Source organism: Salmo salar, unplaced genomic scaffold (genome assembly GCF_965601325.2).
Source record: "Salmo salar unplaced genomic scaffold, fSalSal1 ptg000245l, whole genome shotgun sequence".
In the NCBI taxonomy this organism is placed as follows: Eukaryota; Metazoa; Chordata; class Actinopteri; order Salmoniformes; family Salmonidae; genus Salmo; species Salmo salar.
Window position 1 is genome coordinate 212,878 of NW_027675337.1, and position 10,565 is coordinate 223,442.

Genomic DNA, 10,565 nt, shown 5'->3' on the forward strand with positions numbered 1-10,565 from the left:
CATCTGCACGTTTAACCAGACTGACGCCCTCATCAGCAGGGAGGGAAATTAACACCAGCCGAATGCTGGTAGAGTTTGGCTGATATAATGTCTGTTATTACCAGCCAAATTGGCGGGTTTGTCACTCAGTTCAATCCAAAGCCTACATGCAAAACAATGTATTTTGTGTGTTTTTACATTACATGTGTATGCGTTTTCTATGTATTATCTTCATTATTATCGGGAAGAAAATGTGGGTATTCACCCAGCCCAGCCACCTTGCTCATGAGTTACTACTATCTGTGATAACCACGTATCTATCTTGAACCTGAAGACAGGAACCTGTGAATGCTGCTTTTCCCCCTGTTATTTCCCCCTTTGTTATAGATATAAAAAACCGTAGGGTGAGCTTGTATAACCTCAAAAGACCCAATAGCTGTGTTGCATTTGCTGATAGCAGAAATTTGAGAGCAGCAATTAAGAGCAATAAAATCAAGGAATAGTATTTTGGTAGAATTGAATTAAAAAAATAATATTTAAATGTAAAAAAAAAAAAAAAAAAACAGTGTATTGATCATAAGAGGTATTGATTTCACAAGATCTCGTGTTGATTGGATCAGATGACGCAACCAACGAGAGGACAGGCGAGATTTTGTGTTTTTAAGGGGGGTTTCCGCACCACATGACCACCTTTTCATTCCCTTCTGCGTAGCTACGCTAGAGTGTGTACCGGAGCTTGCCTCGGCACACATTTTATTATCAAAAAACAAAAAAAATATAAAAAAATTAAAAACCACACACAGGGAAGAATATTTTTGTAAGAAAATAAAAAAAATACATCTCGGTGAAGCAGGACTAACAAAGTAACCCGTCGAAAATTAGGACGAGATTTCGAAGAGAAGGCCTTTTTTTTGTTGCTCCCCTTTGATAACATTGTTGAAGGCGTGGGTGATTTCATACTGATTAGCTAGCTAGCTAACTTGAGAATTATTATTATTTGTATTTTTTTAAAAAGCAGGGTTCTTTTTTTCTGGGTCGATATCGCAATCTGTTGTTATTGTAACGTTAACTAGTCGGTCGTTTTAAGAATATTGTAGCTAATAGCAACTTTGTTCGAAAATAATTTCCTCAGAAGCTAACGTTAGCTTGCTAGTAACTAGGTAGCAGAATTAGCTAGCCGGCCCGCATTGCTTTTTTCGGGGCCTAAGTGCGAAGTAGTTAACGTCCCTCCAAAAAAACATTTTTTTTTGTTGTTGTTTAACAAATAACAAATCTTCGGTGTCATAAGACACCATATCGTAGACGTTAACCTGACAACGTAACGTATTTTAATTAACCCTCCCGTATTTTTTTAAAAACATTTAAAAAAAACAACACGGTCCAAAAGTAGTAGATATGAATCCAAGCGCACCGAGTTACCCGATGGCTTCCCTGTACGTCGGCGACCTGCACCAGGACATCACCGAGGCCATGCTGTACGAGAAGTTCAGCCCCGCCGGGCCTATCCTCTCCATTCGGGTCTGCAGGGACATGATCACACGTCGATCTCTAGGATATGCCTACGTTAATTTCCAACAACCAGCCGATGGTAACTATTGATCGATTTATTTTGATATATAAGAAGTCGTTTTTAATCGTAATGATATGGATGCAATAGTAAAACATATATATATATATATATATATATCGTGGCTCGCACGTTCACGTTGCACCAAAAAAATAATTAAAAATGTCAAGCCGGGGTGATGAATAACATCTAGTCTAGTACTTATTCATGCGTTTCCATTTCATAGACCTGGTTTCAGTTTAGCAAAGCTACGTAGGCCAACGAGTCTCTTTTCAGTGGCCTAATTTGCTGTAGTGTTGGGTTCAATAATTTAATTTGGGGAGTATCGGCCGCATCACCGCTAAAATATATCTTATTCTCTCCCACACCACACATACAATGTAGCAGTTTCCTAAAACAACATTTTAATCTGATATGTTTCTAGCTGAACGTGCCCTGGACACCATGAACTTCGACGTCATCAAAGGGAGACCTCTGCGTATCATGTGGTCTCAGCGTGACCCTTCGCTGAGGAAGAGCGGAGTGGGCAACATTTTCATCAAGAACTTGGACAAGTCTATTGACAACAAGGCCCTCTACGACACCTTCTCAGCTTTCGGAAACATCCTATCGTGCAAGGTAGCGCTGAGAGAGACGCTTCTGGCTGTGTGTTGCTGCCATATGCTCTGTTGTTCAGCATGTCCCCCCCCCCCCCCCCTTCCAAAAAAAATAAATGGCAGCAGTGTTGATTGAAATGTGTGTTGAATTTTGAGTTTGTTGTTTGGTATGCATGATGTTGGGTTTTTTATTTTAAAAACCCACTGCCTGTGCTCTCCAATGTCCTTTCTCCAAGGTGGTTTGTGATGAGAATGGCTCAAAGGGGTATGGCTTTGTGCACTTTGAGACCCAGGAAGCTGCTGAAAGAGCCATTGAGAAAATGAACGGCATGCTGCTCAATGACAGAAAAGTGTAAGTGTGATCGGTCCTAGTCAATAATAGATGAAGGGGGGAGAGATACCTAGTCAGCTGTCCATTACCGTTAAAATTGCAACATTAACTCAACCGTACAGGAAATGTAACTTGAGTTGTAAATGTGAACACGTTTTTATTTTTTTAATTTCAACTGGTTTTAAGGTTAAATTTAAAAAGCAGGATTTGTTTTCGTGTGAGTTCTAACTTTAATCTTACTAACTCCGTTTTTATTTTTCTTCAAGTGTGAACTAATGTAGAGCTGTTGCTCTGTAGCCTTGTGCTTCTCTACTCACCGTTTTATCAAACTCTTCCCTGGGGTTTTAGTCAAAATGGTGGTAACAAACATTACCAAGCTCATGTTTCTGTCCCCCCCCCCCCCCTCCTTACAGAACTGGTATCCCTTTCAACACATTATTCAACTAACAATATTATTTTTATTAACATAAAAATAGGTTCGTCGGACGCTTCAAATCCCGCAAAGAACGTGAGGCTGAGCTTGGAGCCAGAGCCAGAGAGTTCACCAATGTGTACATCAAGAACTTTGGCGAGGATATGGATGATGAGAAGCTGAGGGAGCTGTTTGGGAAATATGGTAAGTGTCGACCACGTTTTGTTGTGTATTACACACCCCCCCCCCCCCCTCCAGGGATGTGTTCATTAGGAAGCAAACAGCACCAAGCAGGGAGGAACCTACCTGATTTTTTTTATGTCCTAATAACAAATGTTTTGTCACTGCACTATAATGAATCTAGCCCAGGATTGTCGATTTAGTTTCTCGTCTCGTAGTAAAACGTCGGTTTCCGTAGAATTAGAATTTGATGTCGTTTTTTTGTGTTGGACTCTATTGTTCCAGGACCGGCCCTGAGCATCAGGGTGATGACGGACGACGGCGGGAAGTCCAGAGGGTTCGGCTTCGTCAGCTTTGAGAGGCACGAGGATGCTCAGAGGGTGAGTTTGGGCCGTACATTTCCTTATTCTCACTATTTGGGTGTTAAATAAGAGCTAAGTGTCCTGGAAGACAGCGTTTTTATTTATTTATTATGACCTCAACGGGACCACCTCTATCTTCACCAGGCTGTAGATGAGATGAACGGGAAGGATTTTAACGGCCGTCAGGTCTACGTTGGCCGCGCCCAGAAGAAAGGAGAGCGCCAGACGGAGTTAAAACGCAAATTCGAACAGATGAAACAGGATCGTATGACCCGGTACCAAGGGGTCAACCTGTACGTCAAGAATCTGGACGATGGCCTCGACGATGAGCGTCTGAGGAAGGAGTTCTCTCCCTTCGGTACCATCACCAGCGCCAAGGTAACCTTTCCGAAGTCGAAAATAAGGAAGGACCGCACACTATCTAGGAGCTCAGATGCCAAACAAAAAATGTAATATTCAATGTTTCGACAGGGTATCCTGATGAAGACAGTTTGGCTGTTGAAACGTTGGATATTTACATTTTTGCATCTGAGCTCCGAGATGGTTTGCGGTTCTTCCTTATTTTCACGTTTTCTACTCCGCTAGCCAGCACCTCGCCTTTTTTTTTTATAGGTGTGAGTTTTTTTTTTTCATTTTTCTTCTAGAACCTTCCTAAGTCGACATCCACCCTCTGATTGAAACCATTACAGTCGTGGTGGTGGTTCGCTTGTTGCCCCCGTCTCAGTGTGTCTACAGCCCCATGTCATTTTTTTTTGTGGTTCATAATCTTCTCTCTCTAGGTGATGATGGAGGGCGGTCGCAGCAAGGGGTTCGGCTTCGTGTGCTTCTCCTCGCCGGAGGAGGCCACCAAGGCCGTGACGGAGATGAACGGCCGTATCGTGGCCACCAAGCCGCTGTACGTGGCGCTGGCTCAGAGGAAAGAGGAGCGGCAGGCTCACCTCACCAACCAGTACATGCAGAGGATGGCCACCGTCCGGCCCGTACCCAACCCAGTCCTCAACCCTTACCAGCCTGCCCCTCCCTCTGGTTACTTCATGGCCGCCATCCCACAGACTCAGAACCGCGCTGCCTACTACTCCACCAATCAGCTGGCTCAGCTGAGACCAGGCCCACGCTGGGCCACCCAGGGTGTCCGACCACAACGTAAATAATAACATAAACTACCATTTTTAAAATTTTTTTTTAATTTATTTAGTCAACAATTTTCATTCCGGATTAGAGAAGAACACTCGATTCTCCATCCAGGAAGTTGTTTGACGTTTTTAATCGTTCCCTTCTGTTTTCAGACTTCCAGAACATGCCCAATGCCATGCGTCCGTCCGCCCCCAGGCCGCAGACCTTTGGTGCCATGAGGCCCTCGTCCTCCCAGGTGCCCCGGATGATGGCCGGCCAGAGAATGGGTGAGTTTAACTGGTCACCCTGCCCTGCGTATACCTTTTTTTTTTTTTTTTTTTAATTTAATTTAATTTTCACAACCACCTTTCATTTTGCTACCATTTAACCCGATTTTTATACTGTTCTGTTAAAAGGATTTAAGCCTTGAGACATGGATTGTGTTTGTCTGCCATTCAGAGGGTGAATGGAGCAAGACTAAAGATTTAAGAGCCTTTAAACGGGGTTTGGTAGTAGGTGCCAGGCGGCACTGGTTTGTGTCAAGAACTGCAACGCTGCTGGGGTTTTTCCACGCTCAACCGTTTCCTGTGTGTATCAAGAATGTTCCACCACCCAAAGGACATCCAGCCGACTTGACACAACTGTGGGGAAGCATTGGAGTCCTGTGGAACGCTTTCTACACCTTATAAAGTCCACGTCCTGACGGATTGAGGGGGGGGGGGGGGCAACTCAATATTAGGAAGGTGTTCTTAATGTTTTGTACGCTCACTATGTCTCGAAATAAATGAATCTGTCTCTTGGATGTTGACTGACTTCCTCCTCTCTTTCTCGCTCTCTTTCTCTCCTCTCTTCTCTCTCTCTCTTCTCTCTCTCTCTCTCTCCAGCCACCCAGGCCCTGGGCCAGCGTCCTACCGGAGCGGCGGCTGCTGCAGCCCCAGTGAGGATGCCCCAGTACAAGTACGCAGCGGGTGTGAGGAACCCCCAGCAGCACATGGCTAGCCAGCCCCAGGTGCCCATGCAGCAGCCTGCTGTCCATGTCCAGGGACAGGAGCCTCTGACGGCCTCCATGCTGGCGGCTGCTCCTCCTCAGGAACAGAAGCAAATGTTGGGTGAGTCTCCTGGTCGCTTCTCTCTCTCTTTACTGGCCTTCCGTTCTCCTGGTCGCTTCTCTCTCTCTTTACTGGCCTTCCGTTCTCCTGGTCGCTTCTCTCTCTCTTTACTGGCCTTCCGTTCTCCGTTCTCCTGGTCGCTTCTCTCTCTCTTTACTGGCCTTCCGTTCTCCTGGTCGCTTCTCTCTCTCTTTACTGGCCTTCCGTTCTCCTGGTCGCTTCTCTCTCTCTTTACTGGCCTTCCGTTCTCCTGGTCGCTTCTCTCTCTCTTTACTGGCCTTCCGTTCTCCTGGTCGCTTCTCTCTCTCTTTACTGGCCTTCCGTTCTCCTGGTCGCTTCTCTCTCTCTTTACTGGCCTTCCGTTCTCCTGGTCGCTTCTCTCTCTCTTTACTGGCCTTCCGTTCTCCTGGTCGCTTCTCTCTCTCTTTACTGGCCTTCCGTTCTCCTGGTCGCTTCTCTCTCTCTTTACTGGCCTTCCGTTCTCCTGGTCGCTTCTCTCTCTCTTTACTGGCCTTCCGTTCTCCTGGTCGCTTCTCTCTCTCTTTACTGGCCTTCCGTTCTCCTGGTCGCTTCTCTCTCTCTTTACTGGCCTTCCGTTCTCCTGGTCGCTTCTCTCTCTCTTTACTGGCCTTCCGTTCTCCTGGTCGCTTCTCTCTCTCTTTACTGGCCTTCCGTTCTCCGTCTCCTGGTCGTTTCTCTCTCTCTTTACTGGCCTTCCGTTCTCCGTTCTCCTGGTCGCTTCTCTCTCTCTTTACTGGCCTTCCGTTCTCCTGGTCGCTTCTCTCTCTCTTTACTGGCCTTCCGTTCTCCTGGTCGCTTCTCTCTCTCTTTACTGGCCTTCCGTTCTCCTGGTCGTTTCTCTCTCTCTTTACTGGCCTTCCGTTCTCCTGGTCGTTTCTCTCTCTCTTTACTGGCCTTCCGTTCTCCGTCTCCTGGTCGCTTCTCTCTCTCTTTACTGGCCTTCCGTTCTCCGTCTCCTGGTCGCTTCTCTCTCTCTTTACTGGCCTTCCGTTCTCCTGGTCGCTTCTCTCTCTCTTTACTGGCCTTCCGTTCTCCTGGTCGCTTCTCTCTCTCTTTACTGGCCTTCCGTTCTCCGTCTCCTGGTCGTTTCTCTCTCTCTTTACTGGCCTTCCGTTCTCCTGGTCGCTTCTCTCTCTCTTTACTGGCCTTCCGTTCTCCTGGTCGCTTCTCTCTCTCTTTACTGGCCTTCCGTTCTCTGTCTCCTGGTCGCTTCTCTCTCTCTTTACTGGCCTTCCGTTCTCCGTCTCCTGGTCGCTTCTCTCTCTCTTTACTGGCCTTCCGTTCTCCGTCTCCTGGTCGCTTCTCTCTCTCTTTACTGGCCTTCCGTTCTCCGTTCTCCTGGTCGCTTCTCTCTCTCTTTACTGGCCTTCCGTTCTCCTGGTCGTTTCTCTCTCTCTTTACTGGCCTTCCGTTCTCCGTCTCCTGGTCGTTTCTCTCTCTCTTTACTGGCCTTCCGTTCTCCTGGTCGCTTCTCTCTCTCTTTACTGGCCTTCCGTTCTCCTGGTCGTTTCTCTCTCTCTTTACTGGCCTTCCGTTCTCCTGGTCGCTTCTCTCTCTCTTTACTGGCCTTCCGTTCTCCGTTCTCCTGGTCGTTTCTCTCTCTCTTTACTGGCCTTCCGTTCTCCGTTCTCCTGGTCGCTCTCTCTCTCTTTACTGGCCTTCCGTTCTCCGTTCTCCTGGTCGCTTCTCTCTCTCTCTTTACTGGCCTTCCGTTCTCCGTTCTCCTGGTCGCTTCTCTCTCTCTCTTTACTGGCCTTCCGTTCTCCTGGTCGTTTCTCTCTCTCTTTACTGGCCTTCCGTTCTCCATCTCCTGGTCGCTTCTCTCTCTCTTTACTGGCCTTCCGTTCTCCTGGTCGCTTCTCTCTCTCTTTACTGGCCTTCCGTTCTCCGTTCTCCTTCAGTTAAAGGTTGCTTTTTCTGTATTGTAATGTCAGGAAAATGTCCGTAATATATCTGTAGTAATAGTGGAATGATGGTGTTCTACAATGTTACTTATCCAGGCAGTGTTGTGGATTTGGCTGATATTCGTCTGTTGAGTTCTCCTGCCATTTCCTTGGTTGTTAAAATTCAAATAGTTTGACAAACTTCGATTTATGTGATTTTTAAATAAGCAGTCATCGTGTAGAGGATCATTGTATCGTTTAAACCGCTGTGAAATATCTTTTCAATAACCCAAAATATTGCGTTTTCAGTTATTTGAAGCTTGTGCACAAAACCGAAAGTAAAATAAGCAACAATAAAAAATACAAAAAAAACGTAAGAACAGGAAGTATAGAAATAACGACATAGAACATATCTACCTCTTCTTAGACTGGCTTTCGATGAGAATGACAGATCTATAACACCCATTTCTATGTGAATTTGGTCTGGTTATCGTTTGCAGCTTTTTAAAAGACGATCAAACGTTTTTATGTGCTCTTTGTCAATGATGTTTTAAGTCAAATGTCTGAACATATGAATTTCAGTGATTCTTATTTTTTTATTTTTTTACTGAGACAAGAGCCCAACTTTTCCATCATGAACACTGAAGGAGCATTTATTGGCCAAACTGATGACCTTTCCCCTCCTCTCCTCTCCTCCTCCTCATTCTCCAGGTGAGCGTCTATTCCCCCTCATCCAGAACATGCACCCCAGCCTGGCTGGAAAGATCACTGGCATGCTGTTGGAGATAGATAACTCTGAGCTGCTCCACATGCTGGAGTCTCCCGAGTCTCTCCGCTCCAAGGTGGATGAAGCTGTTGCCGTGCTGCAGGCTCACCAGGCCAAGGAGTCCGCCCAGAAGCCCACCAACCCTGCTGGAGTCCCCAGCTAAAAACCCGGTAACAACTCCATTTTTTTTTTTTCCAGAATGTAAATGTTGTATTATTTAAGCTGTTTTTTAAAGTGTTACATCAATGTTAAGTATGCTTACTAATGTTAACGTGTGTGTTTTTGTTTCAGAGACGGTCATCTTTAACTTGCTTCACCGAAGAAAATGTTGGAAAAAATGTAAACGTAAGGGGGGGGGAAAAACGGAAAACTCTGAAAACATCGCAAAATTAATAAAGTATTTCTTTACAAAAAATGAATACACAATCTGCCAGGTCTAGAGAAGATTAAGCTAGTCCTTGTTATTAAAAGTACAAAAGTGGACAAAAAAAAAAACAGCAAAACTATCTAATTATTGAAAAAAATGTTTGACAAATGTGACCATAAAAAAAAAAAAAATTTAAACATTCCATTGTTTTATTTCCTCTTCCAGTATCAGTACTCAGAATATGAACCCTGTGTTCAGAGATGAGATAGCCGAGTACTTTGAAAAGTCATTTGGATCGAAAACTGCTTAATAAAGATATCAAACACTTAAAATGGCTGCCTTTTTTTCCTTGACCTGGTGCACGGAGGTTTATCTAACCTCTTTTGTAGATGTCATTCACATTATAGTCATTCTAAAAGGCAGAATTTTATTAAGGCTAATGAGCAATAGTTGTTTTTCTACTTTAGTGCACTGTAAGTCGCTAGTGGAAACACTGACCTGTACTTTTTGAGATGATAGGTATTGCAGAGCACTAGCATGGAGAGGCAGGAGCTGTGGTCTGCCACTAGGTGGCGCTGTAGTTTATAGAAATAATGGAAGTGGACTCGTGAATGTGTGATTTTACAGCTCCAGCTGATCACCAGTTGCCTTAAAACTTCCCAAATATGATCTCTCTTTGTAAACGAATTAGTTTTTTCTTCTGAGGTGACCAGCAATATTAAAGGCAGATGTGTGACTGGTCAGCCAGTGAGCTTACATCTGTCACCCTCCACTCCAGTCCTCTGAATGACTGGTCGACCTGTCACCCTCCGCTCCAGTCCTCTGAATGACTGGTCGACCTGTCACCCTCCACTCCAGGGCTCTGAATGACTGGTCGACCTGTCACCCTCCGCTCCAGTCCTCTGAATGACTGGTCGACCTGTCACCCTCCAGTCCTCTGAATGACTGGTCGACCTGTCACCCTCCACTCCAGGGCTCTGAATGACTGGTCGACCTGTCACCCTCCGCTCCAGTCCTCTGAATGACTGGTCGACCTGTCACCCTCCAGTCCTCTGAATGACTGGTCGACCTGTCACCCTCCGCTCCAGTCCTCTGAATGACTGGTCGACCTGTCACCCTCCGCTCCAGTCCTCTGAATGACTGGTCGACCTGTCACCCTCCACTCCAGGGCTCTGAATGACTGGTCGACCTGTCACCCTCCGCTCCAGTCCTCTGAATGACTGGTCGACCTGTCACCCTCCAGTCCTCTGAATGACTGGTCGACCTGTCACCCTCCAGTCCTCTGAATGACTGGTCGACCTGTCACCCTCCCTCCAGTCCTCTGAATGACTGGTCGACCTGTCACCCTCCACTCCAGTCCTCTGAATGACTGGTCGACCTGTCACCCTCCACTCCAGTCCTCTGAATGACTGGTCGACCTGTCACCCTCCAGTCCTCTGAATGACTGGTCGACCTGTCACCCTCCAGTCCTCTGAATGACTGGTCGACCTGTCACCCTCCGCTCCAGTCCTCTGAATGACTGGTCGACCTGTCACCCTCCCTCCAGTCCTCTGAATGACTGGTCGACCTGTCACCCTCCGCTCCAGTCCTCTGAATGACTGGTCGACCTGTCGCCCTCCGCTCCAGTCCTCTGAATGACTGGTCGACCTGTCACCCTCCGCTCCAGTCCTCTGAATGACTGGTCGACCTGTCACCCTCCGCTCCAGTCCTCTGAATGACTGGTCGACCTGTCGCCCTCCGCTCCAGTCCTCTGAATGACTGGTCGACCTGTCGCCCTCCGCTCCAGTCCTCTGAATGACTGGTCGACCTGTCGCCCTCCGCTCCAGTCCTCTGAATGACAGTGGGCCGTATGCAATGACAGCGGGCCGTATGCAATGAC

General features: G+C 46.5%; 1 protein-coding gene and 1 non-coding gene across 2 annotated transcripts; both read left to right on the top strand.

The window, feature by feature from the left end:
• The first annotated feature begins 684 nt into the window (after nt 1-684).
• LOC106593394 (polyadenylate-binding protein 1A) lies at nt 685-9,018 on the top strand. The gene is made up of 11 exons (XM_045712143.2): nt 685-1,567; nt 1,971-2,164; nt 2,379-2,494; nt 2,950-3,089; nt 3,351-3,445; nt 3,572-3,805; nt 4,207-4,570; nt 4,714-4,827; nt 5,425-5,649; nt 8,265-8,489; nt 8,611-9,018. Exons 1-10 carry the CDS (start codon nt 1,375-1,377, stop codon nt 8,480-8,482), a joined length of 1,893 nt encoding a protein of 630 aa, XP_045568099.1. The 5' UTR covers nt 685-1,374; the 3' UTR covers nt 8,483-8,489; nt 8,611-9,018.
• On the top strand, nt 8,086-8,172 carry LOC123732827 (small nucleolar RNA SNORD72). Its single transcript, XR_006763428.2, has one exon. It is a non-coding gene; the product is annotated as a small nucleolar RNA SNORD72 (small nucleolar RNA).
• Nucleotides 9,019-10,565: the final 1,547 nt, after the last annotated feature.